Raw genomic sequence first — 27873 nt, forward strand, 5'->3', positions numbered from 1 at the left:
TCATAGTTTCCCGCTTCCTAGAGAAGCTGGGGAGTGAACCTGGTGCCTTGTGTCTGCAAAGCAGATGCTCTGCTGCTGAGCTACAGCTCTTTACCAGTTGTGGCCTATTGTGGTCAGAAAGGTGTTTCTGGTCCTTGAATGTGATCTCGGGTCTCACCATCCCAGTTCTTGCACAGGAAGAATGTCAAGACGGACAAGTTGTTGCACAGCATGGAGATGCACTCCATTTTCCTTTAGGATGGCTTTTGTTAATGGTCAGGATTACCCAGTGTCCTCCTCCCCATAGAGAGTCATGTAGTGAGGCGATCAGCTCTATCTGAAGAGCTGACAAGCAGACGCTCCGCTATTTGAAAGTGTCCATTATTTAAAGGGTAAAGTCCAGTCCAAGTCCAGTTAAAGATAAAGAACCATAAGAAGGGAGAACAGGGACCTTAACCTTGCCCATCAAAAGCACCTGGATGGCAGACTTTGCTATCAATAATAATCTGAGAAGCCTGTGCCTTTGCTTTTCTAGGGTGAAAGTGACAAGCCTATGCCTTTGCTTTGCATTAAAGAGATCTCTTGCTTTCTCTCAGGACTGGGGAGGGAAGGCTCCAATAAAATTCAGAGAAAGAGGAGGAGGAGGTGCCCGGTAGGCACCCTTTAATGCCCCTGTTGAAGCTGCCCCCACCATCTATCCCTATTCTTTCCATGTTATTTCTACCTCTGGTACCAAAGTTTCTGTTAGACAAATAATGCCCAGGAACGCATCATCTTTGTTAACTGATTTATTACTGTATTGTAATTATAGGAATTATTTCTAATTTTATATTTATACATATAAATTTGCATGTGGAAATTTTCAACATTTGTGACTTTCTTTGGTAGTGCATTTCCTCTTTTTTGGCACTGTGTAGGTGGTCATCCTACCTCCCTGGCAAAATGTGGTATGCCTCACATGTAGTCAGCATTTCAAAACATTTGCTTGATTATCATTTTCTGTGTGGTGCCTGCTCTGTACTTGCGGGATACTGTTGCCTGGAGTGCTGTGTGAGCTGATCTGCAGCGGTTTGCTGAGTGAGTGTCCTTACCACTGGAAAGGAGGTTGGCTTATATAATCTTCTGGTCCCATATATCCTAATAGTCTAGATAGCTGGAAACTGCAGGAGAGGAGAGTGTTGTTGTATTCAGATCCTGCTTGCTAGCTTCTCATGGGCATCTGGTTGGTCACCTCCCCACCTGCCACAGTCCCAATCCTGATTACCCTCCCCTGCTATTTTGTGTGTGTGTGTGTTTTTAACCCAGTTTCATAAAATATAAAACTGCATTTAACATAATGCAACATTTGGCTTGTAGACACTCTCTTTAGTTTTTGTACATTTCCCTTACTTTTTGCATTTTGCTTTACAGAGTAAATTCTTTCCAGACGTACCCAAAGCCAGCACAGCCCAGGAAGCACTATGGAAAGCGATTCCATTCTTCTCTGGCCTGCAAGCTGAAGATGGCCACTGGCCCATGGAGTGCTCTGGGGTCCTCTCCCTTGCACCAGGTACAGTGACCATAACAGATTCACCACATGTCAGTGAACTGCCTAAGACACATCCTGTGCCACAAATTTATTTCTCTTTTTACTAGATAGACTAAGCAAAGCCTCTTAAAGTACAGAGCTGTTTCTATCATAGTAACATAGGAAACTGCCGTACACTATTGGTCCATCTATTTCACTAGTCATACAGCTGGTATAGCACAATGGGGAGGAGAGCCTGGCTGGGAGTACAGAGTCTGTGAGTTCAAATCCCCGCTCGGGTCTCCTGGGTGTCAAGGGCCAGCTAAAGATCACCCCCACAGTGAATGGCTCAGGGGTTATGTGCCCTGCCACCTGTGCAGCCGTGGGCAAGCTGCATAGTCCCAAGGAGCCCAGCTGCCCCCCAGCTGGCAGTTGCGGACAAAGAAGGGGCTGGCTTGTGCAGCTGTGGCAAGCTGAGCAGGCCCTAGCCAGCTGGGGAGGACTAGCCTCAGAGGGTGGCAATGGTAAACCCCCTCTGAATACTGCTTACCATGAAAACCCTATTCATAGGGTAACATAAGTCAGGATGAACTTGAAGGCAGTCCATTTCCATTTCACTAGTGTCAACACTGAACTGGTGGTGACTCTCCATGGTTTCAGTCAGGGATCTTCCCCAGCTCTTCTTAGAGGTGCCAGGGACTGAACTCAGGACTTTCTGCATCCAAAGCATGGGATACAACTGAGCTATGTCTCTTTCCAATGAAGCCAGAATTTTCCAGTAGCTTTTAGGACAAGGAGACCCCACATATGGCATCTTAAAGACAACCAAGGGCATGTATATATGTATACATACATATGTGCTGCAACACCTCCCTCCCATTACTGTATTTTTAATGTAATGTGCATTTTTCCCCGTGGGGCAAGCCTAGCTCTTCCTATGTTCAGAATGCAACTGACAAATATATTAATCAAATATTAGTTCAGTTTATTTTCTTGACTCTCTGTTCCATGCTTCAGGTAGGCTGCCTGCCTTTTTAAAAGAAAAGAAAAGTGAAAGTGCTAAATTTATGTTTATTCAATTGTATTAAATATGTTGTCCATTTTTTAAAAAAGAAGAGAAAAGCACAATCTTTTTAAAAAATAGCTGAAAAACTTCCTGAGACAGGGAGAGAAGGGGAGGCAACGAGAGGTGGTTTTATAGTATCCCAGTACCAATCAGCCAGAACCATGCACCAGCTAGCTTCTGCTGCTAACATGCTGAAATGATCTCCTGTTTTCTTGATCCAGAAGAGGATGGTGCATTTCCATAGTAGGCTCACATCTGTACACACCTTAAAGCTACAATCTTGTGCCCACTGACTTAGGGGTAAGCCCCATTGAATGAAGTGGAACTTCTGTGTGAACATATATAGAATCAGGATGTAACTTATTGTCACTTGAACAAGAGACACCTTATTAGATACCTGTACAATGCATTTGATGGCCAAACAACACATTATACTCAAATGTGTGTAACTGTAACTCGGTGGTGTCTGTTTTTGTTTTAAAAGGCACTTTCGGACAGGACCATTGAAAGCATAAAAGAAATGGAGACCCTTAACCGTTTCTCCTTCTACTATTCCCCTCACTCAAAGAGACCGAACAGACCATACATTTAAAGCACACAACTTTCCCCAAAGAATCCTGGGGACTGTTGCTTTATGAAGGGTAAGCTACAGTTCCCAAGATTCTTTGGGGGAAGCAATATGGTTTAAATGTGCTATAAACATATGGCGTGTATGCAGCTGAAATCACCCTCAGTGGGAGATTTGGAGCAGAGCAATCCAAGCTGGAAAGAGTTTAAATGCCCTTCCACGTGATGCCACTTCTCAATCACCCCTCCCAAAGTAGCTGGGAAAACCACCAGTTTTCTTTAACAAAAAGAATAATACGTTCCATGCATTTGTGTAGCTTATTTTGTTATATTTGATTTCTATTTAAAATGTTTATAGCTGCCTTTTTGTAGCTTGGAATAGCTTATATGAGATAAAACAGATAGTTAAGTTACAATAAAATGGGCAAAAAAAGTAGCATTTTGCCTATGAAACCCCATGCTATAAAAACCTGTGGGTTGTTCTTGTTTTGGTGCCTCAGGATTCTTTGTTCTAAATAATTACTGGAGGGATTTAACCTTGCCTCTGCTAAACTAGTTTTCCTCTTCTTGAGTAAGCAAAGATGTGTATCTTCTTTGCACAAGTCCAGCCTGCCTTTGGTCACCTTCCTGGAACAGTTTTCCTCTCGGAATTGCTTACGGTTAAATTTTCATCTTTTTTTTAAAAAAAACATTTCCCCATGTTAAAGAAAAATAGGTCCAGCCTTTCTTACAAAGAAAAATACCTCTTTGGTATGTTCCAAACAGAGGGATAATCCATTGGGCATGATTCGGGCCATTGCTGGCACAATGACAGAGAGCTGTATGAGGAAGACATGGTTGCCACATGTGACCTGTGTACCAAGAGGGATGGGACAGAAATTTGATTCAGTTTTCATTTAAAGATGAACCTACTTTATTTGCACTTTCCAAAACAATACAAGAACTGAAACAAAGCTATCCTTCAAAATTCGCACGTCTCCAAATTTTGCAATGCAGTTCTCCAGCCAAATAAGGTGTACAAAAATGCTTATACTAGGGTAAGGTGTGTTTATAAATGCATATATTAATGAAAATAATATAGACAAATGCATAAGATTAGGGGAAATTGCTTTGTAAAAGTGTGTATACTAAAATGCTGATGAATGTTCCTGAGGACTTTTAAAAAATCACAAACTAATGTGAGAATGTGAACTGAACTTAAGACTGGAATAATAAGAAACTGAAATTGACAGATTCAACCATCCCTTCATGCAGAAAGTCCCGGGTTCAATCTTTGGCATCTCCAGACAGGAGCAGGTAACACCCACACCCAGAGCTTGGAAAAGTTACTTTTTTGAACTACAACTCCCATCAGCCCCAGCCAGCATGGCCACTGGATTGGGCTGATGGGAGTTGTAGTTCAAAAAAAGTAACTTTTCCAAGCTCTGCCCACACCCCTGCTTGAAACCTGGATGGACCAACAATTTGGAAGTACTCCACTGAGAAGGCTGCCACCTGCAGTTCAGTGGTTTACCACATGGGGGAGATGCATGCAGCTCCAGGCAATCACTTATTGTAAGCAGCATGCAGCATTCAATGGTGTGGGTGGAAATTATGCCAAAAAAGTGAGCAACTATTAATAAAATGCTATCTAACAATAGCTTCTAGTAAAGGAGCTGATGCAATGCTCTTTTGCCTGAACTTGCTAGGTAATGAAATCTTGGATCTTTTTCTTCTGTTTCAAGCTAGTAAAAAAAAGGGGGGGATACAAAAGCACAAGTTATGCTTAGATATCCAAAGCAGGCGATTTATTGGCAAATCAGACCAAAACTGAGATTGCCAAGTATTATATATAATCTCTTTCATCAAACAGGTCTTTTATTTGCATGTTATGGTGCCAAGATCTTACTGCCAGAAGAAGTCAAGAAAGAGTTGCTGCGTTATATACTCTCGAAACAGCTTCCAGATGGTGGCTGGGGTCTGTGAGTAGTCTAAAGAGGGCATGAGCTTCTCTCTCTTTCGCTGGGACAGATGTTCTAATTCTATATCTCTGTCTTGGACTGGTGATGTAGTTCCCATGTGGAGGCTATTTCAAATCACTTCTGCATTCTGCTGGCTTCTGACAATGAGCTATACACACTGTGTGGCACCAAGGTAGATGACCAGAATGCAAATTGTGCTCAGTGCGTACTGAAGCTGTCCAGTTGTGGCATAGGGGGGAAATGGGGCATGGGGAGAGAGGGAAGGCTGCAATAATGGAGAAATACTCTCTGACATTGCTATTGCCTTTGAAGAGCAACATCTGTAGGAAGTATTCCAATTGATGAATGGTCTGGTAAATCCAGGTTGTGTCCATCCAAAAACTGTATCCCTTCAATCCTATCATGAACCACTTAATTTGCATGCAAAATTGTTCAGGGTTTGGCTCAGCACAAGATCAGCTTTATTTGTCTGGACTAGTACTGCTCGTGGGGGACAAAAGAAGGTTGGGAACTGTTGACCTGAAGTTCAATGGGGTGAGTTTACCCCTGAAGGACCAGGTCCGCAGCCTCGGGGTTGTACTTGATTCCAAGCTGTCCATGGAGGCTCAGATTTCGGCAGTGAGCCGGGCAGCTTGGTATCAACTACACCTCATACGTAGGCTGCAACCCTACCTTCCTGTTCATCAGCTCCCACTGGTGGTACACGCCCTGGTCACCTCTCGATTAGATTACTGTAATGCGCTCTACGTGGGGTTACCCTTGAAAACGGTCCGGAAACTACAACTTATACAAAATGCGGCGGCTCGACTACTTACAAACAGTCGTCGCCGGGACCACATCACGCCAGTGTTGTTCGATCTACACTGGCTTCCAGTTGTTTTCTGGGCCCAATTCAAGGTGTTGGTATTAACCTTTAAATCCCTATACAGTCTTGGCCCAGTTTATCTAAAGGAGCGCCTTCAACGCCACCAATTATGCCGCCTGACAAGATCGGCCACACAAGGCCTTCTCTCAGTCCCGCCAACCAAATTAGCTAGATTGGTGGGAACTAGAGAGAGGGCCTTTTCAGTGGCGGCCCCTACCCTCTGGAACTCCCTCCCACAAGATCTTCGGCACACCTCTTCCCTGAATATGTTCCGAAAGGCCTTAAAGACCTGGCTTTTTCAACAGGCTTTTGGGATTTCTGGGGAAGCTTAATGTTCTTATGATTGAAATGCCTCCTACCCTGTATTGTTGTTATCTTAATTTATATTGTTATATTGTATTTTATTGTATTGTATTCTGCTGCATTTTATTATATGTACGTCGCCTAGAGTGGCCATCGGCCAGATAGGCGACACATAAATTAAAATTTTATTATTATTATTATTATTATTATTATTATTATTATTATTACATCAACTGGTACTTGGGTTGCTGAGAGGATCTCAGGCCCATGCTGGTGGGGGAAGGGGGAATTCAAAGAGCTACATATCCTTCATTAAGGCGTTTTTTTTTTTTTTTTAAAGCAAACAGAAAACAAAAGAATGCCTTCTGTAGTGTCCAGGTTAATGACTACCTGGCTGGGTATATGTGAGGCAAATTCTCCGAGAAGTTTTTGAATTGAAGGGAATGCACCAGAAGAATGGAGACTATAAACATCAAAGAGATTTTTAAACATCCAGACACACTGGTCTCTTTTCTGATGGTTCTTTGATCTCTCTTAATGATAGCCATCTTAAGGAACAGTCAACAGTAGTTGGCACAGCCTTCAATTATATAGCTATGAGAATCCTTGGACTTGGACCTGACCATCCAGATGTAGTGCGGGCTCGGATAAATCTCCATAAGAAAGGTAAGCAATCAAACCAGAAATCTCTGGTAAGACTGACTCAATCCATAAGCTAGAGAGTAGGGCCCAAGAGAAACTGCAGGCCCTGATGTTGTACAATTATGTGGGAGCACCTGCCTCTTCTTATTTCTTCTTTTTTTAGTGGGTCCTTTTACTTCTCTATAGGTTAGAACATGGATAACACTCCTATCATCTGAAAGAAGATTGCCCATCATGATTTTTTTCTTTCTGTTATTTCCTCCTCTAAAATTTAGGTTGGGAACTCTTGGGGGCAGGAATCTGCCCTTTTATCACTCTCCATAAAGCACAATATGCTTTGGTAACATATTATTTGATGATTATAAGTACTAGGCATGAGGAAAATAAAAGCCCTGCCCTCTTTACTGCAGTAACATTCACAATGGATTTAAATTTAAAGACACAGGGGAAGAGAGATGGTCATCTCTGTTTGAATACAGGCTGAAAAAACACACATGTAGCATATGGTTCGAAGACAAGCAGAGCTCCCAGATCATCTCTGGATAAGTTGTGTAGTTACTTTCCAGTACATAAAAAATGAGGAGGGGGATTCAACCCATTCAGAAATATTGCACTGAGCATAGCTGAAGGTTGTGCAACTGCTACTGGACTTGATGGAACTCCATTAGCCCTTTGCTAAACAGAACAGAAGCCGTCATTGCTGACAGTTTGGCTCACCTGTTCAATAAGTAGATATCCCTGGGTGCTGTGTTGATATATTTATTACATTTATACCCTACTTTTCCTCTAATGAACTCAAAGCGGTGTCCATGGTTCTCCTCCTGTAGTCCCTTTTCCCCCAGCACCACATTCCAACTGGGAACAGCCTTCTATGCTTCCCTTTGGGGTGCAGATGCTTCCACTTGTAGATCATATTCTTGTATGTTCGTGGCACATTTTTTTTGGATCTTCCATCGATTTTTTCCTGGGTTGTCATATTTTAAAACAGTTATATCTAATGAGGATTATTTGGTAGAACTATTGTAACCAACAACCTGAGTGACATTCAAAGAAATAACCTGTCGTGCAGGCAGTATGCCTTCAGGCGATTACCACCATTGTTTGAGGGGAAGAACTGGGACATCCTTGTTGGGCCTGCCCCTCCCATCATGTCCCCATCACCTGGCCCCACAGCCCTTCACACAAAGGTCTGTCTGCAGCAGGGAGTCTGCTGTGCTTGTGTGGGCTTCCCATGCATTTTACAGTCCTGCACAGTGAGGGTTCTAATTGCAAAGGGGGCCTACACAGGAGCAGCAGGCTGCCTGCTGTAGTCCTTTGCTCTCCAATGAGTGGAGGGTGGCAGGGCCAGCAAGCATAGCACCTTTCTCCCCCTCATATGACGAGGGCATAATGCCTGCATCGAGCTACTGTTTGACAGGGTTAAATATGAATGAAATTGCACTTCTTATACTTACGTTGTCTGCTATGGCTGAGAGGAGAGCTGAAAAACCACATGTGATATGTCTCTCTGTAAATAATTGACACAATCCTAGAAAACAAAAGAAAGTTAGGATTAAATGTCTTTCTTATGTTTCTGTGCAGAAGAGGGTCTTCCCAAATACATTTCCCTTGCCCCTTTATTGTTTTGCAAGGCAATCAGCATATCTAGGTTTTCACGGGCGGTTTCTTTGACTTTGCTCCCTTCAGTCTCCAGCATGAGATCTTTGAATAAAATATTTTGATGATTCTCTTTCCAGGTGGTGCTCTTGGAATTCCGCATTTGGGTAAAGTTTGGCTGGCTGTTATGAATTTGTACAGCTGGGAGGGAATGAATTCACCATTTCCAGAGTTGTGGTATGTGCTCTAAAGTTTATTGATTTCCCCCCCCCCCACCATCAATCATGTGCCGCCAAAGAAAGGTCTCTGCAGCATTATTACTCAGTGGATAAATCCTTCACTAAATAACAGTGACTTGGAAATGGAGACTTCTTGTGTTAATTTTCACCACTTGTGTCTGTTTCACAGAAACTATTCCTCGCAGGTTTGCTCATACAGGTCACTCAGATGACAAATATCTACTCACATGCGTCAGAGTGAGGTATGCTTGGAAGTCCAGAACAAGGTTGGCGTACCTATTTCTCATTGATAAATAGAAACATGTCATGGATGTGGCATATGGTCCACCTGAATGAGCAAAAAGGGCAGGGAGTAAATGGCCAGTTGTAGCTCATAGGCCTGAGATATGACAAAGAGTGTGTCCATCTTAGGACTATTTTAAGCAAGAGGTCATCAGAAGCTTGCAAAGGATTCTAGATTACATGACTACTCTAAATGTGGAACTACATGGATAAACTAATGATAAGACCATTTGGTTTCTGTGACTAGTGAATTCTTGTCTATCACATATATTTTCTTGACAGGAGCAATCATGGGGAGAAAAAGAGGTTTTTAATATATGTATTTGTATGTATAATAGCTTGCTTATGTGCAGCCATCTCCAACATGGTGCTGGGGATCCCATGGTCTCTGCCTTTTTGATGGGCTTGGGATTACAAAATGCAACCACTGAGATGCTGTTATGTGCCCAGTAATTGGAACACATTATACCAGTATTGCACTGGTTACCTATTCATTTTCATATTCAATTTGAAGTGCTGGTATTAACCTTTAAATGCTTTAATGTTCTAGGATCAGGTTACTTTAACTCAGGAGTCACTAAACTTTTTGGACTAGTGGGCACCACAGCTTGGAAGCAATTCATTAGAAGTAACGAATTACTTTGAATTCATTACTTTTTTGAGGAACGAGTGGATAATTCCTTTACATTTTGATTGTAATAGAACGAGGAGTAATTGTATTACTTTTGAGGAGTAATTGTAATGTTTCCAGCATTACCTTTGGGCATTACTTGGGGAGGAAGCAGGGGAAGTCTTCTGCTCCTCTGATTTGTGGATGAAAATCATGTGCTTCAGATTGGGCTTCTGTGCAGCCTCGTTCTTCCCTCGTGCTCTGTGGGTGAGTAGGAGGTGACAAGGGAGGAGGTGGAGAGTGAGATGGGGTGGAGTGGAGAAAACAATTGTTTAAAAAAATGGATGGTGGTGGTGAAGAATGGAGTGGAGGGAAAAAGGAGCCGGAGGGCAAGAACATGGATAAAGGAGGAGAAGGAGGCAGCAGCAGAATGGAGATAAAGAACTGTGGAGGTGAAAGATGACAACATGTGTGTGTGTGTGTGTGAATACTGTGTTTGCACTTGGCACACAAAGTGGCCTCCACCACTCTCTCTGGCTATTGTGCTGCATTTGCAGTATTTAAACTTTTTTGCATCTCAGGAGAAAATGTTGTCTTGGGTGAGTGTCCCTTAGTTGGTGGCAGGGCAGGGTCTGGGAGGTGGTTAAGTGAGAGTGATTATGCTTGCTGGCTGAGTGGGGTGGGTTGTACTTGGTTTGACATGCAAAGATCTGAGTAGTGGCCTCTGTCTCCCTCCCTCCCCACCTCCCTTACCAGCGGAGAGACCACCATTGCTATTTTATGGATAAAAATAATTATTCTACTGCCTCTGTATGTGTGTGTTTATTTTTAATGTTATTTGAGGCTACTTAGATGTGCAGCAGCCAAGGCCAGCACCTTGTAGGCATTTTTTTTTAAAAAGTAACTGAAATGTAATTGTAGTGATTACTTTTGAGAAAAAGTAATCAGTTACTTTCAGAGCAACCGCAATTGTAATTACTACTTTTTGGGGCCATGTAATTGTAACTGCAATTTATTACTTTTAAAAAGTAATGTTCCACGTTCTGGTGGGCACATTTCTAATTTTGAGGAAGTGCTGTGGGTGCCAGTCACAATATAGCTGCCATGGGGGTGTAGCTCAACACAAAATGGTTGCTATGGATGTGGCATAATACAAAATCGCTGCTATATCCAAAAGAACAGAAAAGAGACAGGACAAAATGGTTCCGGTGAGTTCTCCTCCCATCAGTTGTCCCATAAGTGAGGAAAACACACTTATATCAGTTACAGTCACCACCACCACACTCGCAGAGAAAAGCTCTTGACACCTCTTCTCTGTTCAGAATGGATGGGAGGATATGGACATGTTCAATTTAGTGGCTTATCCACCTGGAAGCATTACTTCAAACTAAAGACACTGTTTTTACCTCTATTTTCTATTTGCACTGTCCACAGTAAGGGCTGAATGCCAGCTGCAAACATGGTGTTTTCTTTCACATTGAGGGGAAGGATCAATTATGCAGTTTCCTAATGACCATGCCCTCTAATTTAACATTTCCACTCCATTTGGTTGCCTGGCAACTGGTTCCATTTTTTTTAAAAAAAATCAGAAGTGCAATTATTTGTATTTTCACTGGTACAATACAGCTGAAATACAAATCTTTGTTTGAGCAGAGTTATGCTTTTGCACACAAGTTGTTTGCAGCAACATATAATAAGGCAAGCAGCACAGAGGAGAGCAGCTGGAAGTTGCTTGTCAGCTTACAGAAAATGAAATGAAAGAAGAGAGGAAGATATAGTGGGCATGGAGAGGGGAACAATTGACACACCCACCTAAAAGAAAAAGGAAAGCAACTGCAAGCACTAGGAATATAGTGAATATATTTTTTCTTCCCTTTTTGTATTATCAGTGGATTGGGTTAGAATGGCTTTACAGAGGGAAAACTGTGTCATAGCTTCTGTTTGCCAGTAACGTAATGTGAATGATGCAAATTAAAAGGAGATGTGAGTAGCACCAAAAACATAGTAAACCATCTTGTAGATGAGTCCTAGGAGAGTCTGAGCCTCTGCAAACAGGAATTATGCAGGAAGAGCACAGTCTTTCATGCTTCATGGATTTTTGGGGGGATATTTGCTGAGACCTTTTGTGGGCCCCATAGAAGGCATTTTTGCTTGCAAAAATGTGTATCTTAGATACAAAAATACATATATGAGTATAAAAATACATGTCTTATGTGAAAATGTGTATGAATTCATGAGGAGTTAAAAAAACAAAAAATCTGCTGTGGAAGTGGAGTGAAATTAAGATTGGAAAAATGAGGAACTAGGAGAAAGTGAAATGGACTCATCCCTCCATATATGTGAGCATGAACCAGCCCTCAGTTGTACCCCTATGTCCAAGATCCTTGCTATTGCCTTCCATGAACCTATTTCTACCCTCTTTCTGAAACAGGCTCCTCTCTACATGGATACCAGGCCATCCCTCCACTTTCTGGTGTCACACCCGCCATATCACTCTTGTGATGTGCTACTGCTATGCCACCCGCCTGACTGTGGAAGAAGATGAATTGATCCAGAGTCTAAGGCAGGTAAGGCAACATTCTCCAAACATCCCCTCCTTCTCTAGCAAAGTGGGACTATCATACTCACTCGTATATACATGAGGGATTGCTTGATTGTATTTAAAGTCCACAGGACATCCCTTTCTCTCTGTCTGTCTTCCACCCCCTTTCCCATTTTTCCTGACCTTGCTACCCTCATTTGGATGAGAGTCACATGAAATTAGGCCAAAGGCCCTAGGGTCACTTGTTTTCCACCTCATCATGTCTATGGTCTTTGCATGGGGAATACTAGGTCCTTCCTTACATGCCATTTTCCATATTAGGGCAAAAGAGGAGCATTATGCCAAGCGCAGAGCAGCAATGTCTCAAAATGCCGTGGGAAGATTTGGGGGGATAGGAGGAACACACTAGTTGGCCATCCCAATTCTAAGGAAAATTAGCTTTGGGTGGGATAATTTGGAGTGGAGATGGTGCCCATGGCATCATCCTGACACACAAGTTTCTCCACCCATGCTTTTATTTTAATTTCTTTTAGCGTGTCAGTACTTCCAGCTCCACAGAGCGCTCCTTTAGCCCTGTGCCTCTTCTCCTAAAAGCTGACAAACAACTCTAATATTGCTGCTCCCACACTCTTGGTTTGATGTCTTTTTCTTTCTCCCTTTCTTTTGGGGTGGTGAGAGGGATTTTCTGCTCCCCTCTTCAGAACGACTGAAAATCAATCAGTGAAGAACTTAAATTTCCTACAGTGGATTCTCTTCTTAGCACAAAGCGTTACATTATGGGGGTACAGAACAGACTTTGCCATGCCAACATGAATTTGCTCCTTTTAAAACATCTGATATGACATTTGTCAAGTATACCCATATCATGCTCCTTATTTACTATGAAAGTCATTTCGCTTCATGCTTTCTATCTAGGAAATTTATGTGGAGGACTTCTCTAGCATTGATTGGCCAGCCCATAGGAACAATGTTGCCGAAACCGATTTGCAAGCTCCACACAGCTGGATGCTGGATGCTGCTTATGGTAAATGGTGTTGGAAATGGCTCATCTTATTTCAGGAGTTCAGGCCTTCAATGTAGGCTTCCGAGGGTTTAGATGATATAGACAGGAAGAGATTTCTGGTGGTATTTGTAAACAATTTTAATCAGAGAATGCATTGTCTAGGAAGAAGACATGGATGTTTTGCATGCCTTTGACATGAGCATATATCCACAGACACACAACCAAGGTAGCAGTAGTATAGCACCCTCCTACGGGGAATGTGTTTTCAGAGTTAATGAGATTAAGTTAAGAAGTTGGATTTTACATGAAGAAGATCCTATGAAACAGGACTTGACCGGAATCCTGTCATCTCTACTTCTGCATACAGTATTCTGTTATTTATCCCCAGTTTTTGTATGCACTTTGTATCAGTGTGACTAAGAGAATGTGTGATTATTAGTCCATTGTTATCTGAACTACTATATTATAGTATATTCAGCATAATCTCTGTTAATTTCTCCCTTTTGCTGTTTTCTTTAATACACTGAATTATCTGTTACTCCATTATTTTGCAGTTGTGTGCGTTATAGCATATATCCACAGAAACATACACATTTTCAAGTTTCCTATTATCACCCAATGAGTTAGCAGGAAGAAAACAATCAACTCGCAGAATAAATGTTTGTAGCAAATACAAATAAGAACCTTGCTTTGTGAGCAAGAGGCCTGAACCATGTCATATACACATGCTGTTGCTGACCATGGTGTTATGGGCTTTGTTGTTTTGGAGCCATTCATAGTAAACATCACTAGGATTTTGTCTGTGAGACTAATGGGTAGTCAAGGACTTGACCAATGATGATTAATGTTCCTTGACTGAGGGCCAAAACAGAGGTGTGATTGAGTAAATAGCAGGCAGCTATATATCTCGTTTTTCTTTAACTAATTACAGGAGCAGGGAATTCTGAATCTCACTGTGAAGACAGCGCATGGGAAGGGGAGCCATCTTTTCACTTCCCCATTGAGATCAGAATGGAGATTCCCCACATGCACACATGCGCAAACTGTCTTCACAGTGTACGTCATGATCCCCTGCCCTTGTAACTGAAGTAAAACGAGACATATAGCTGCCTGACGCAAGGATGCCAACAGGATTTTCTGGGCTCAGTACACTGTATGCAGATTCGGCCCTCTGACCCACTCACAAAAGAGGACACAAATTTGCATATGAATTGCATGATAAGCAAATTGGTGCCCCCCTTAGCAGGTACAATGGAGCCCCCAAAATAAAGGGGTATGCACATTTTGCTTCATAACTTTCTAAGAGGGCTAGATACTTACTTTAAAAAAAAAAGACAGACTCAGAATCTCAGGGCCTTGCTGGCTATTCATCCAGTACATCAGTACCCCCTGCACCTACCTCTCAGAGGTCCTGGCCTGATGTCTTAAGCATAGGTCTAGTTTTGCCCTAAGATGTTTTTCTCAGTATCCTAAAAATTCTTCACCTCTGACCTTGAATGTGTGTTATGTTATGGTTTATTTCTATGCCGCCTTTTGGCCAAAAGACCCTCAAGGCGGCTCACAAAAAATAAACACAAATACAAAATACACATCAGAAAAGAATACAGTGTACAAAAATTTAAATAACAAAATATTAACATTGTTAAAAAAGCATTGTGCATGAGAAAGAGAAATCAGTATTGCGTGATCTCTACAATCAGGACCAGCAGGACACAGCTGGCTTCCTTGGCAATCCCAAAATTGTCTGGGTGAGGGTGAGGGGAGCAGCAATAACTGTACTCTGTAATGTTGTGTTATTTGTTTTATGACACACACCCACCAGCCATTTAGTAACTGGTGCCCACAGCATTTTCTCAAAATTCAAAATGTGCCCGCTGGTCCAAAAAGGTTGGGGACCGCTGGACTAAGCTTTTAGCTAGCTATAAGGAAAACACTGCAGCTGGTGGCTTGTATTAGGAGAACAGGTGGCAGAGGATGGCAGAGGAAGGGGACTTCATTTTTCATCACCGCTGTTACCAGCTGAAAAAAGGGCTCAGTCACCTCTTGGTGGAAATATCATGTACATAGGTCAGCAGGCCAGAACAATTAGACAATCCATTATGCATAAGTCTTCACAGGAAGGCTGAATAGCCATCCAGTTGTCACTTGGGAACAAAGGGCAAGAAGAATGGCAGGAGGAAGAAAGTGACAGAATCCCCTTCTCTTCTCACCTGAGATTCTGGGTACAGGAACATCAAGTTCATTAATACATTTTGTTATGTCTACTTTAAATGAAAAATTATTTAGCATGGAATAATCAATTACTCAACAATTTTTCTTTTTCTTCTAAAAAGTAGTTCAGACGATTCACCAACTTCAGTTTCAAAGGCTACTTTTAAACACCTTCAGTACAGTAGTTCACTGTTCTCCTTGCGCTTGCTGAATCAAGCCAATTTAAACTATGCTGAACTTTAACTTGGTCATTCACATTCCACAGTCAAATGCAGGATGCCAGTTCATTTTTTGGGTGGGTCAGTGGAATGGTTTCTCGAAACCCTGCTTATTAGTCTGTAGAATGTATCACATATTGGAATTGCTTTTAAGATGCTTTTAAAGCTTTTTTTAAAAAGATGTTTTAAAAGGTAGTTTTTTAAATATGTTTTTAAAGATGTTTTGTAATATGTTTTAAAGTCTGTTTTTATGATGTTTTAGAGTGTTTTTACCGCTTTTGTTTGCCGCCCTGGGCTCTTACTGGGAGGAAGAGTGGGATATAAATCTAATAAATAAATACATTTAATAAATATGAGAACTAGTGGGAAGACAGAGAAACAGTTTTATAGTGCTTAATTAAAAAATCCACCCCAATTTGCTGCTCTGCTCATAGATTGCAAATTTGGAGGAGCGGCATTTTGCTGACTCTCTCTGTGTCTGTGTGTAAGTAAAATCTGCAAAAGGTTCATGGAAATGGGAAGCTTACAATTAGTGGCAGCCAGCAGCAATGGCAGTCTTTCCAGTGAGTTAAAACTGTTTCACTCTCTCTAGATGCAATTTCCTGATCCAAAAGAGGGAAGTTTGGGTTTCAGGTGGGGGAGGGAGAATATTTTGGCACTCCCTTTGTTGTTGTTGTTGTGAATAATAAGAATAATAAAATTTCTATCCCACCCTTCCTCCCAGGAGCCCAGGGCTTTTGAGGGGAGGGAGATTTGGGGGACGGGATCTGTAAAACATTTGTGGAGGTGGGGAATTACAACTGATGGTAGGCAAGGCCCTTTGGTTTTTTCTTTAATTGTATTAAAATATCCTTTTTTTCCCCTTTAAGTATTTAAAGTTAAACAGTGTTTTTTTGGCAGCCACTGGCTGGCAGCCACCATTTTCATCTACCCAAAATGTCCTAAATTCTGGGGAAAATGGTGCTTGTCGTAAAAATGCAGCCACCATGGTGGGCACAATTTGTGTATGGCAGCTGCTCTTCCCAACTTCCCCTGAATTTCTTGGAATGATGTTATGTCTTTGGAATTCTGAGGAAAAGGAAAAGGAAATTATGGCAATCAGCTGGCAACTCTGAAAAGAACTCACTTTTAAAATAGTAAAAGAAAAAACAACAACAAAATAACCACAACCACTGACAACCATCAGTGGTAAGACCCTCATTCACCCCCCTGTTCCTTTTGTAAAATTTCCTCTGAAATTGTGGGGACTAAAATTCTCCTTCTGTTTTGAGCCAAATGTTTGTTCAGAGGTAAGCTCCATTGAATTCAGTGGGCCTTACTTCCAGGTAATTGCATATAGGATTGCAGCCTAAAACACACAATGAACACCATTAACGTGATTGCTATTTTTCTAGAGTGTTTCTCTGATTCCTTCTGCAGCAACATTCAATTGGTATGAGAGATACCATTTTACCAGTCTCAGAAAGAAAGCCATAGCAGAAATGCAAGAACAAATCAAGGCTGATGACATATTCTCAAACTACACCAATTCTAGCCCGGTAGGTCCATTGCAAATAGTGCTCAGAAATAAATGTACCTGGAACTAATTCCTTTTGATAGCATAACATGTATTCTTTCTCCTTAGGAAGCTTTACCTCAGATCCCAGTTTATTTCCAAACTGAGAGCTCTGCTTAAGGTTTGCTTGCTCTACCCACTGAAGGAGTTTCTGTGTTTGGCTGGTGACAGGCAGAGACGTAGCCATGGCAGATGTGTGTGTTAAGAATGGAGGGTTTTGTAGAGGGAAATTCCTAACTGTAAGAGTTTTCTCCTTTGTCCTGTAGATCTGTAAATCATTTCATGTGATAATATGCTGGTATGTTGACGGAGCCAATTCTCCAGCCCTTCAAGAGCATATCTCCAGAATCTATGACTACCTTTGGTAAGGTTGGCGAATTTATTCAAACCCAGCTTTGTAGAGTCCTAAATATGGTCTTGCAAAAGTGCAATTTTGTAATCTTGAATCTATCTGAACCAATCCTAAATAGACAGATAAATCATTATTGAGAAATCTTAAATCTGAATTTACCCCAAAATCACAGGAGGCCCAAATCTGTAATCTGATATGTTCAGTTTTTGGGTTAAAGAGAGTAATATCCCACACATAACAAACAAATTTAATTAGCTTTCTGGCAATAATTCAACAAAGTATAGCACAATGCTAGTTATATTCCACATATAATGTATGTAATGAAAAGTTAATGTTGTAGAAATGTAATAATTGTAACATGAAGTTTTGTAGTCTGTAAGTCTCAGGTGGGGGCTGTTGGTCAGTGACGCAGGCTGTGAGACTCACAGACAAGGTTTTTTAGCAGAGAGAGAGAAACATGAAGCAGAAGGGTTAAGCTGTGAGAACAGAGTGCCAGACATTCAAGGTCAGTGGCTGACTGGAAGTGTGATAAGGTGGGAAACTTGCAGGAACTCAGTGTGGGGGACGAAATGTCAATGGAGAGAGCTGTGTCTAATGTCTTTGCCTAGTAAAGACTCTTACAAGAAACTTGCCTGGCCTATCTTATTCCTGTTCTAAACGGCTCTTGGATTCCATCCCTGTATGATCTACACACGCACACACGCAACACAAGCTTGGCCTGATATATAGTTATGGGCTTGACTTGCTAGCTGCAAGGTTCTTCCCCCTCGCCCAGGTTGCAGAAAGAATTGATTCCTTTGAGATCGTTAATATTCTTACATCTTCAGTTGGAATTGTTGATGCTTGAGCTCTTGTGTCTATACTTTGCATGGATTATCTTGCAGTAGCATCTAAGGACCATTTCACATTATTCACTCGTGACGTTGGGTTCCAATCTTTCCCATTGTCTGCCAGATTCATGGCAAATATCTCTTGCTGCATCCCAAATGCTCCCACGTGAAGTGTTCTTGAGGCATAAGAATGTGTATATTCCATTCCCTTCAGCTTTGCCAGAATAGACAGTGTCTTGAAAATGTAGATTTGTTTGACTCCTTTTTTTAAGTAATCCCTTCAGCTGCACAATATGAACACCATTAAGACACTTTCTCATCTAATGAGAGAGAGGAGAAGGGTCTTCTGGTCACAAAAGCAAGGTTACTCTTCTTAAAACTCCTTCATGGTAGTGGGGTGGAAGAGAATTTTGATTCAGTTTGCATTTCAAGCCAAATTTATGAAATTCACACTTTCCAAAACAATATGAATACCAAAACCCAGCCATTCTTCAAAATTCGAACTTATTTGATTTTTGCAATGCATTTTGCCAGCTAATGTTTACAAGAATGCATATATTAGGGGAAAGTATGCATAAAATGAATATATAACAAGTAAAAATATGTTATGACAAGAAATGGCTTGCAAAAAATGTCTACATTAGTCAAAACTCCCTACAAAAAATGTTTTTATTAGGGGAAATTTGTTCTAAAATGCTGGAGCTTCGGCTATGGGGCGGTATACAAATACAATAAATAAATAAATAATGAAGATTGAAGAAAAACTGCAAATTGCTACAGAAATGTGGATCACTGAATTTAAGATTGGAAAAATGAGAATCAGAGAACTGAAATTGTCAGATATTTCCATCTCTACATGCTAGTATTGTCAAACCTTGCTCTCCCATTATGTAAGGATGTTAGGGAGCTACATGGTCTTGCATCTGCTATAATCTCTCCTTTTTATATCCATGCAGGCTTGGACAAGATGGTATGCTAATGAAGGTAAAGTAGTGTGGACCCAGAAGTTGGGAATTGCTATGGCCTTCAATCCGCATTGTTTTGATGGCTAAAGAGCCCAGTTGCCTCCTGGCTATCTGACAGCAACAGATGCTTTTAAGTAAAAATCAAATGATCAGGAGATCCAGTCATGGATCTCCTGCATAATGTGTAGCTTGGCCCCAAGATTAGGGTTAGGAGGTAAGTTATAAAACAGCACAGGCTCAGGTGGCATATTTTTAAAAGGTGTACACATTTCTTGGGGCAAAAGCTTTCATGAATATGTCCATGCATATGCATAGTTATTTGCAGTTGGAGATATATATTATAATGAGTGCAGAGAGAGAGAAAGCACAGCAAACATTGGCGTCAAAATGACAGAGATAATTCAGTTCACTAATAGGCAAAAAAGCCTTGCAGTTTAAGAACACACCTACACCCAACAGATATTTCTATCAAACTTTAAAAAGCAGGGAAATTGGGCAGCTATAGTGGGTGCACCAGGACAGCGGAGACCTGACCTCCTCTTTCATATATTGTACTGCCCCACAAATTTGTAAAAATGCAAACACAGTTTGGTTGGTCTTTCACAGTCCAATCCACTTGCTGTGTAGCTTGGAAGAATTTGGTAACGTGCCTCTGAGCCTCTGGTGAGTGGTGGCAATACCTGCAATCAGCCCAAATAACAGCAACAAGACTTGGGCTGCGCTGATCTTATTTTAGCAGGGAGGAAGCAACAGTTGATATAGTTCAAATAGTCACTTTAAATATGTTTGATTTACTTTGCAATTTTAGTGATATAGTAAATCTTTTTCTTTTCCTTCTGTTTCTGTGAATATGTGAAGTACAGCAACACTTTGCATAATTTACACTAAAAAAACCTCCAAAACCAATTGTGGAATAATGATAGTACCTATGCTGCAGAATAGTGTCCAATGGACATGAGGAGCGTCTCAGTTTGCACAAGATAAAACAGTGGGAGGTAAAATACATTGTGTTTGCATTTTTACAAATTTGTAGGGCAGTACAGTATCTCAGTATCCCCTGGTGCATTCACTATAGCTGCCCAATTTCCTGCTTTTTAAAAGTTTGATAGAAATATCTGTTGGCTACATTGTTAAACTGCAAGGCTTTTTGCCTGTTAGTGAATTTCTCTGCTTTTTAATCCAGGAGCTAAGAAATGGGATCCTGCGCAAGTTTGCTGAGAATGGATTGATCATTTGCATGCTTATTGAGTTCAATGGGATTTACTCCCCTGCAATCATGCTTAGTATAGGTGAAACTAACCCTGGAGGATGAGGAGGAGAAGGAGGGAGGACTGGAGTGGGCAGGGGAGGAGAAAGAAGGAAGAGAGGAGTGGAGGAAGAAGGGAAGGAGAGGAAGGGAGGGGAAGGAGAGAGGGGAGGGGAAAGGCAGGTCTGATAATTTGCATGCTTATTGAGTTCAATGGGATTTACTCCCATGCAATCACACTTAGAATAGGCAAAACTAACCATGGAAGAGGGGGCAGGAGAGGGAGGGAGGGAGGAGGAGATAGGAAGGGGATGGGGAGGGGAAGGGAGGGGTGAAGGAAGGGGGTGGGAAGGGGCAGAAGGGAGGGGTTAGGAGGGAGAAGGAGGAGAGGGCAGGTTGGATCATTTGCATGCTTTATTAATTCAGTGGGATTTACTCCTGTACAGTCATGCTTAGGAAAGAGGAAACTGATCTGGGAAAGGGGGAGAGAAGGGCAGGAAGAGTAGGGGTAGAGAAGAACGGGGAGGGGTGAGGGAGGGGAGGAGATTGGGTGGGTGGGCCCTGGGATCCCCTTCCTTTGCCAGAGGAAAACATTGTGACCAGTATCACTGTTTTTCAGGGTTTTCCCCACCTTTTTATTCTACAGCAGGCGCATGTAGCCTCCCACCCACATTTAAACCAAAGCTGTTCCAGCCACACCAGATCTTTATTTTCCTTTAGACAGTCATGGCTTCCTCCAAAAAATCCTGGGAACTGTAGTTTGTGAAGTATATTTAGAGTTGATAGGAGATGCCCTATTCCCCTCACAGAGCTACAATCCCCAGAAGAGGGGCTGACTGTTAAACCACTCTGGCCACTGGAGCCCTGTCAGGGAAATAGGAGTCTCCTAACAACTCTCGGCACCCTTCACAAACTACACTTCCTAGGATTCTTTGGGGTGTTTTTCCAACAGGCAAGAAAATTCAAGGGATTCCAGAGGCAATGAGCACTCAAGTGGGGGGGGGAGATATTGAGTGAGAAATTGGCCAGAGTCAGATGCCAGGGTGGCCTGAGCTCTGGGGGCTCAAATGTTAAACAGGTTGATCCCACCTGTTGATTGGGAGGCTGAGGTGGCTGGGCATGGAGGCCCTACCCCCAGTGCTGTGTTTGCAGGCATTTGGAGTGGGGGAGAAGTGCGAGTGGAAAGCAGTGGCAGGAATAGGATGGGTCCTTACTGCTCTACGCACAACATGGGGAAATTTGGAAGCCATTCAGCCAAGGGTTCAACAGCAAAATGAGGAGGTTGCTGCACTCAAGGAACAGCCAACTGTCCTGAGGGGAGCATTGGAGGCTGCCCAGGGGAGGAGGGAGAAGGCTGAAAAGAGAGCTGCAGTAATGGCTGTTTGGTTTGCTAAACTGAAACATGAAAAACAGGCAAGGACGTGGCAGTGCATACCTAGCCCGCATAAAGTTTGAGCCCTTATCACATCCCGGGAGCGGGATCCAGAAACCTGGGATGGAGATATGTGGGACTCTGATGAGAAGTCTGATGGAATGGGAGGATGAAAGGGAGCCGGAGGTGGAGGTGAGACCCTTAGTCACTAATAAATCAAAGGGGCCACCTGGAAATTCAAATGCAACTCAGACAGCTAGAACTGTGAGGGGCTACACCTCTGCTCCAGCTGATAAAAGCCTGGTTTTCCTTATATCAATCAGGTCATGGGATCGCAGACCTGGGACGCATCATTCACTGTTCAAGGTTTCTTGGAGGTATCTTTTTCTATTGTCATCTCTTCTCATTTTGTTTTCTCCATGATAAGTCCCCTGGTCTATTTACACATATAATTTAGAAGAATAAATTGGCATGTAGATGGTGTGTGCGTGATTCAACCAAAGCACACACATACGGCTAAACGGAAAAGACACCTTCTCTTGTAACCGGAAATCCAATAATCTACACATATTCATTTGTAGTATTTTAATTTCATCTTTATCTCTATAGCAAGACTCCAGATGGGATTCTTGTCAGTTTCTGGTTTTGGGAGACAGAGTGCACAAGACAGGTGCTCCTTGCTCCCTCTGCTGAGTCCCTCATGCCCCTGTTCTCTCAGCTTGGCTAGGCTTGGAAACTGATCACTGATGGAATCTGAGACTGAAGCTCCAAAGCAAGAAGATGCTTCTTCCCCTTGTTTGCATGTCTGGTGATTCCCTTTCATCTCAGCTAGACTGCTATGAAGTTGGAGGAGGAGAGAAGTTAAGACTGGGTGTACTAATGCAGAAATGAGTGATACTCTGGCCCCTGCCATTCTCTCTGTCTTCTATATTGGTGGGCAGTACACAGTGCTATATAATAGTGGTCTAATTTGAATCCAACAGAGATTGGAGTCTTATACGTTTTGCTATCAAACTTGACAGAAAGCAGTCTTACTGAGAAAAGATACGTTCTGGAGGAGACAGATCAAATGCGGTGACGTGATTCACACCATTTACTGTGTTAATAGCCATGCTGCTAAAATCTTTCTTTAAAGGAGTGAGAATATTTTATTTATTTATAATAACATCCCTCCTTTCTGTTAAACATGCATAAACACCATTACAACCATTAAAACAAAACAAAATCTATGCAGTATCAAAATAAATCTTATCTATCAATTGAACAGCATTAGCAGGAAACAGCAACAATGAAAGCAACAAAATTAATTATCTAACAAGTTCATGGGAGAACAACAACATAGCACCCTAAAAGACAGTAGTGTTAGTGAAATACAAATGTTACTGGGGATGATGTTCCATTAAATGGGAGCTACTGTAGAGAAGGCTCTGGCCCTGTTTGCCACACTAAAATTATTAGTGAAGAATTTGTGTAGCTGTCCAAAGTACTGCTTTTGTGTAAGTTGCTCTGATTCACTCTGATGATTCTCTCGGTGACATTCTTGAGTCAGTACTGCTGAACCATAACATCTTTCTTTTTTCTAGGCTGGGGTTCAGAACAATCCTGACTATGAATCCTGTCTGAAAAAAGCCCACGTATACTTGAAAGCCTCTCAGGTGAGGAGCTGAGCTGGAATAACATACATGAGGTATCAGTGCTAGTTTTAAAAGACTGCTGTCTCAGTGAAAGAATCATGAGGGAAATATTGGTTTCTTTTTGCAAAGAAATAAGAGCTACCTTCATGTGTTATTCATGCGAAGGAGATACTAGATGAACACGGGCAGTGATCCACTGCTTGATCTAGATGATCAAGGGCAGCTTCCAAGGTTGTGCAGCTTCCCCTGGCCTTGCCTCTGATGTCCATGCATTTAGACTTGGATGTCTGCATAAGTAAAACCCATTCACAGAAACTTCTCTTTAAATAGGCATGAGCATCTGCATAGGTTGAAGCCTAAGATGTGGATGTTGGGACTGGAAGAAGCTGTGTGAGCCACAATGTGACTCAGCTGCTTCTTGATTGCGTGAAGACTAGGGATGGAAAGATCTGTCCATTTTGGTTGTCTCCGTTTCTCGTTTTCCCAATCTTAAATTCAGTTCTCCACATTTCTGCAACTGTCTGCAAATTCTTTTCAATAAAAAAATTATCATGAAAATTCTCTAGCTTTTTAGTGTGAATTTCACCTAAGAAACATATTTTTGTAGGCGGTTCTGACTTACATGCATATTTTTGCAAGCGATCTCTCATCATATATGCATTTTGGGTGTTATTTTCACTCATATTCATTTTTATGCACACTTTCCCCTAACATATGTCTTTTTGTAAACATTGTTTTGTTGGTGAACTGCATTGCAAAATTCAATTAAGTGTGAATTTTGAAGGATGGCTGTGTTTCGGTTCTCATATTGTTTCGGAAAGTGCGAATTTGATAGATTTGGCATGAAATGGAAACTGAATCGAATTTCTTGCCCACCCCTAGTGAAGAGCTATTCAAGTAAGTAACATGTGAGGGGGACTCTAGAATTATAGGTTTCTAATTTGAAGCCATGTGATCATTAGTGTCAATTTAGTTCTATAGAGTGGCTTAAATTCTGTGTAAAACCTTGTATATCTACTGCAATTTCCCTCAACAAATCTAATCTCTTCTTCAGATTGTAGATAATCCACCCAACTACCAGAGATATTATCGGCAGATGAACAAGGTACATTGAGAATCACAAGACATAGCTAGCAAACAGGGAATTTACAAGAGTTAATTCTGAGAAATAAATGATAGGAATGAGAGGGCTAAATGTTTTAGATTTAATAGTTTCCCATATTGTGCAATAAATGGAGTCTTAGGGTTGTATTCAGCTGGCCTACTCAAAATTGAAACTGAGATTAATCAGACCCATTGAAACTAATAAACCTAAGTTAGTCATGTATATTAAATTCAATGGGTCTACCCAGAGTAGGATTAGTACTGAATATCATTCTTGTTGTTAGAAAGTGCCCTTTCTGAAAAGCCAGTTGGTAACCAGATACATTAGAGATGGAAGTCAGAATAAAGTTGTTGGGGAAATCTAGTGTGGTTATAATTTGTGGGATTTCTTTCTCTGTTCATGTAACTGGAATGAAAAAAAAAACCACTCTTCAGTTCGTTCCTTAATTTTTACCAATTGTATCCGTACACCTGGAGAAGAAATATAAATCGATCTCCTTGTGGTTCCTTACTTGGCCTCTTCTTGGGAGGAGAGAATATTTTTTTCTTATATCTTTTATTATTGTTGTTGTTCCTGGGGCATATCCCCAAACAGAAAATAGAAGTTCTGTTGTCGTTACTGAGATAAACTCTTCTATTCCTTTGTGGAGGGTGTTTGAAGTTACTCACTTTTCTGTTTCAATCAATGCATTAGACTCATTGTTGATGGTGTTACTTTGTTGATTTTGTTACCCTAATGTGAGGTAAAGTCACACCAATTTACATATTCAATCTTCCTGATACTAATAAAAACGTTAAGAATTAATGCATCATATTATACTATCATAAATGATATAGAATACTATCTAAAGGTCCAAGAAATTTCATGGGCATAGAGCAACCTTCTCCAACCTTTGGTTCTGCAGATGATGTTGGACTACAACATCCAACATCTCACAGGAGCACCAATCAGCATGGTCAGAAATGATGAGAATTGTAATCCAATAACATCTGGGGACCCAAAGGTTGGGAAAGGCTGGCACAGAGTATGGTAAAAAAAGGTGTGTGTGGGAAAGTATATGCTTCAGTTTGTAATGATCTATAATTAATTAGGTCTAATATAGGATAGCCTCTTTCTCTCTCCATTGGTAGGAAAAGTAGTCTTTTATATATTCTTAATGTCTTTTACACAATCTTAATCTCCAGGGCGGATTCCCCTTCAGCTATCGAGAGAATGATTGGATAGTCAGTGACTGTACTGCTGAGGCAATGAGGGTACTGATGCTGCTGGAGGAAAAATGCCCCTTCATAGAAGATCATGTGGCACCTCAGCGCCTCTTTGATGCTGTCAATGTGGTAAGATTGCGAAACACCAAGAAGAGGAAATGGAGAGCAGGCTTGAGGAGCATAAGAACACAGGGAAAGCCTGTGGATCAGGCCAGTGGCTCTTCTGGTCCAGCATCCTGTTCTCACAGTGGCAAACCAGATGTCCATGGGAAGCCTGCAACAGGACCTGAGAGCAAAGAGCACTCTCCCTTCCTGCAGTTTCCAGCAACTGGTATTTGGAAGCATACTGCTTCTGACTATGAAGGCAGAGCATAGATATAATGGTTAATAGCCATTGATAGCCTCTTCCTCTGAATTTGTCTAATCCTCTTTTAAAGCCAACCAAATTGGTGGCCATCACTGCCCCTTATACGAGTGAATTCCACAGTTTAACTATGCGCTATGTGAAGAGCTGCTTTCTTTTGTCTGTCCTGAATCTTCTGACATTCAGCTTCATTGGATATCCACAAGTTCTAGTGCTATGAGAGAGGGAGAAAAACTTTTCTGTATCCACTCTCTCCATGCCATGCATAGTTTTATACACTTCTATCATGTTGCCTTTTACTTGAGGAAGCTTCTGAGGGTATCCTAAAGTCATAGCATTCAGTAATAAAGCTGCTGAGAATATTGGTTTTATGGGATCTTACTCCAAGAAAGTTGGTGGATCTGGAGATAAATAATGTTTGATAGAAATAGTCAGATAAACAGATTCTGCCCTGAAATCCTCATGATTTTAGTAGCAAAGAGCAAGGAGACTTTCTAGGGTCTATCAAGACAACAGTCTTGCCATCCACCAAGATCTCCGTTGGCTTATTATGGTGACAGAGAGCCAATTGATATGGCTACATATGTGTGGAGGGGCATTTTTTTGTTTTGTTTAACTCCATTTGAAGCAAAGAGATTGGTTTGTCAAGAGCACAGGCTCTAAATTTTATACGCCATTGTAACTGGGTAGAGTGGCAGTTGAATTGTATTTGGTGCTTGTGGCAAAGTCCGCAGACTATTTGCAAACAGCAGAATCCTGTCCAGAGTTTAAAATAATATATATATATATATTTAAAAGAATGGGAAATGGTCATGTGACTTATTCTAAGAGTATCAAAGACTGTTGTTGCCTTGGATAGAAAAGAGCAACTAAAATTATCAAGGGACCAGAGCAACTCCTCTATAAGGAAAGGTTGTAATGTTTGGGGCTTTTTAATTTACCACACAGGAGTGGCTTGTGGGGCAGGACAGGAGGGATCGGCATGTGCCTATGAGTGTAGAGCAAGTCACATCATGTCCATTCTGAAACTCCGTCTCTCTCCGCACCAATCCCATTTTATTTTTTTGTAGATGCTGAACATGAGGAATTCCAATGGTGGTTTTTCTTCTTATGAAACCAGGCGGGGTAGCTGGCTACCGGAGATAATGAACTCCTCAGAGTCATATGGTAAAAAGAAGAGTCTTGCTATCAGAACAACTGCATTAGGGAATCTTGTGTGAATTTCTGGTCATCTTCACAGGCAAAGCCTACTGCATAGTTTTGGGGACTGAGGCCAGATTGAAGCCATGTGTTTGAAGGCAGTTTGTTTTGAGGATATGGCATTGGCAAATTTTAATATTATTCAGGAGTCCCCTCTTGGGGGGAGATACTGTCAATGCTGATAGGCAACATGGGCTAAAGCAAAGCTGATGATTGGGTTCTGAGGTAGGTAGGCAAAGTTCAGAGGGGCTAGGGGCAGATGGCGTGATACAAGAAGATAGGATCAAATTGTGGACATGGTGAGGCAGTCTGTGTGGCTACTGAAGCTTAGTTGCTCAGACTGATGAACCGAGATTACAGCAACAGTTACACAAAGCCAGCTAGGAACCTATTGGCTCCTCAAGTTACACATGGTCTGACTGCGCTGATGAGCTGCACTGTCCTCTCTGGCCAT

The 27873-nt window shown here is 41.6% G+C and overlaps 1 protein-coding gene across 5 annotated transcripts in view; it reads left to right on the forward strand.

The window, feature by feature from the left end:
- The window catches only part of LOC133387735 (lanosterol synthase-like), a 68314-nt gene that overhangs the window by 32040 nt on the left and 8401 nt on the right, over positions 1-27873 (forward strand). For all 5 annotated transcript variants that reach the window (XM_061633133.1, XM_061633132.1, XM_061633134.1 and 2 more), the window contains 14 exons: positions 1390-1528; positions 4972-5080; positions 6793-6914; positions 8627-8723; positions 12049-12184; positions 13075-13183; positions 17011-17129; positions 17413-17510; positions 19285-19312; positions 22235-22288; positions 23495-23566; positions 24600-24650; positions 25835-25984; positions 27290-27386. In XM_061633133.1, the coding sequence (XP_061489117.1) occupies positions 1390-1528; positions 4972-5080; positions 6793-6914; positions 8627-8723; positions 12049-12184; positions 13075-13183; positions 17011-17129; positions 17413-17510; positions 19285-19312; positions 22235-22288; positions 23495-23566; positions 24600-24650; positions 25835-25984; positions 27290-27386 (1381 nt within the window). The remainder of the gene's footprint in view (positions 1-1389; positions 1529-4971; positions 5081-6792; positions 6915-8626; positions 8724-12048; positions 12185-13074; positions 13184-17010; positions 17130-17412; positions 17511-19284; positions 19313-22234; positions 22289-23494; positions 23567-24599; positions 24651-25834; positions 25985-27289; positions 27387-27873) is intronic.

This window comes from Rhineura floridana, chromosome 6 (assembly GCF_030035675.1).
Source record: "Rhineura floridana isolate rRhiFlo1 chromosome 6, rRhiFlo1.hap2, whole genome shotgun sequence".
NCBI classification, from domain to species: Eukaryota; Metazoa; Chordata; class Lepidosauria; order Squamata; family Rhineuridae; genus Rhineura; species Rhineura floridana.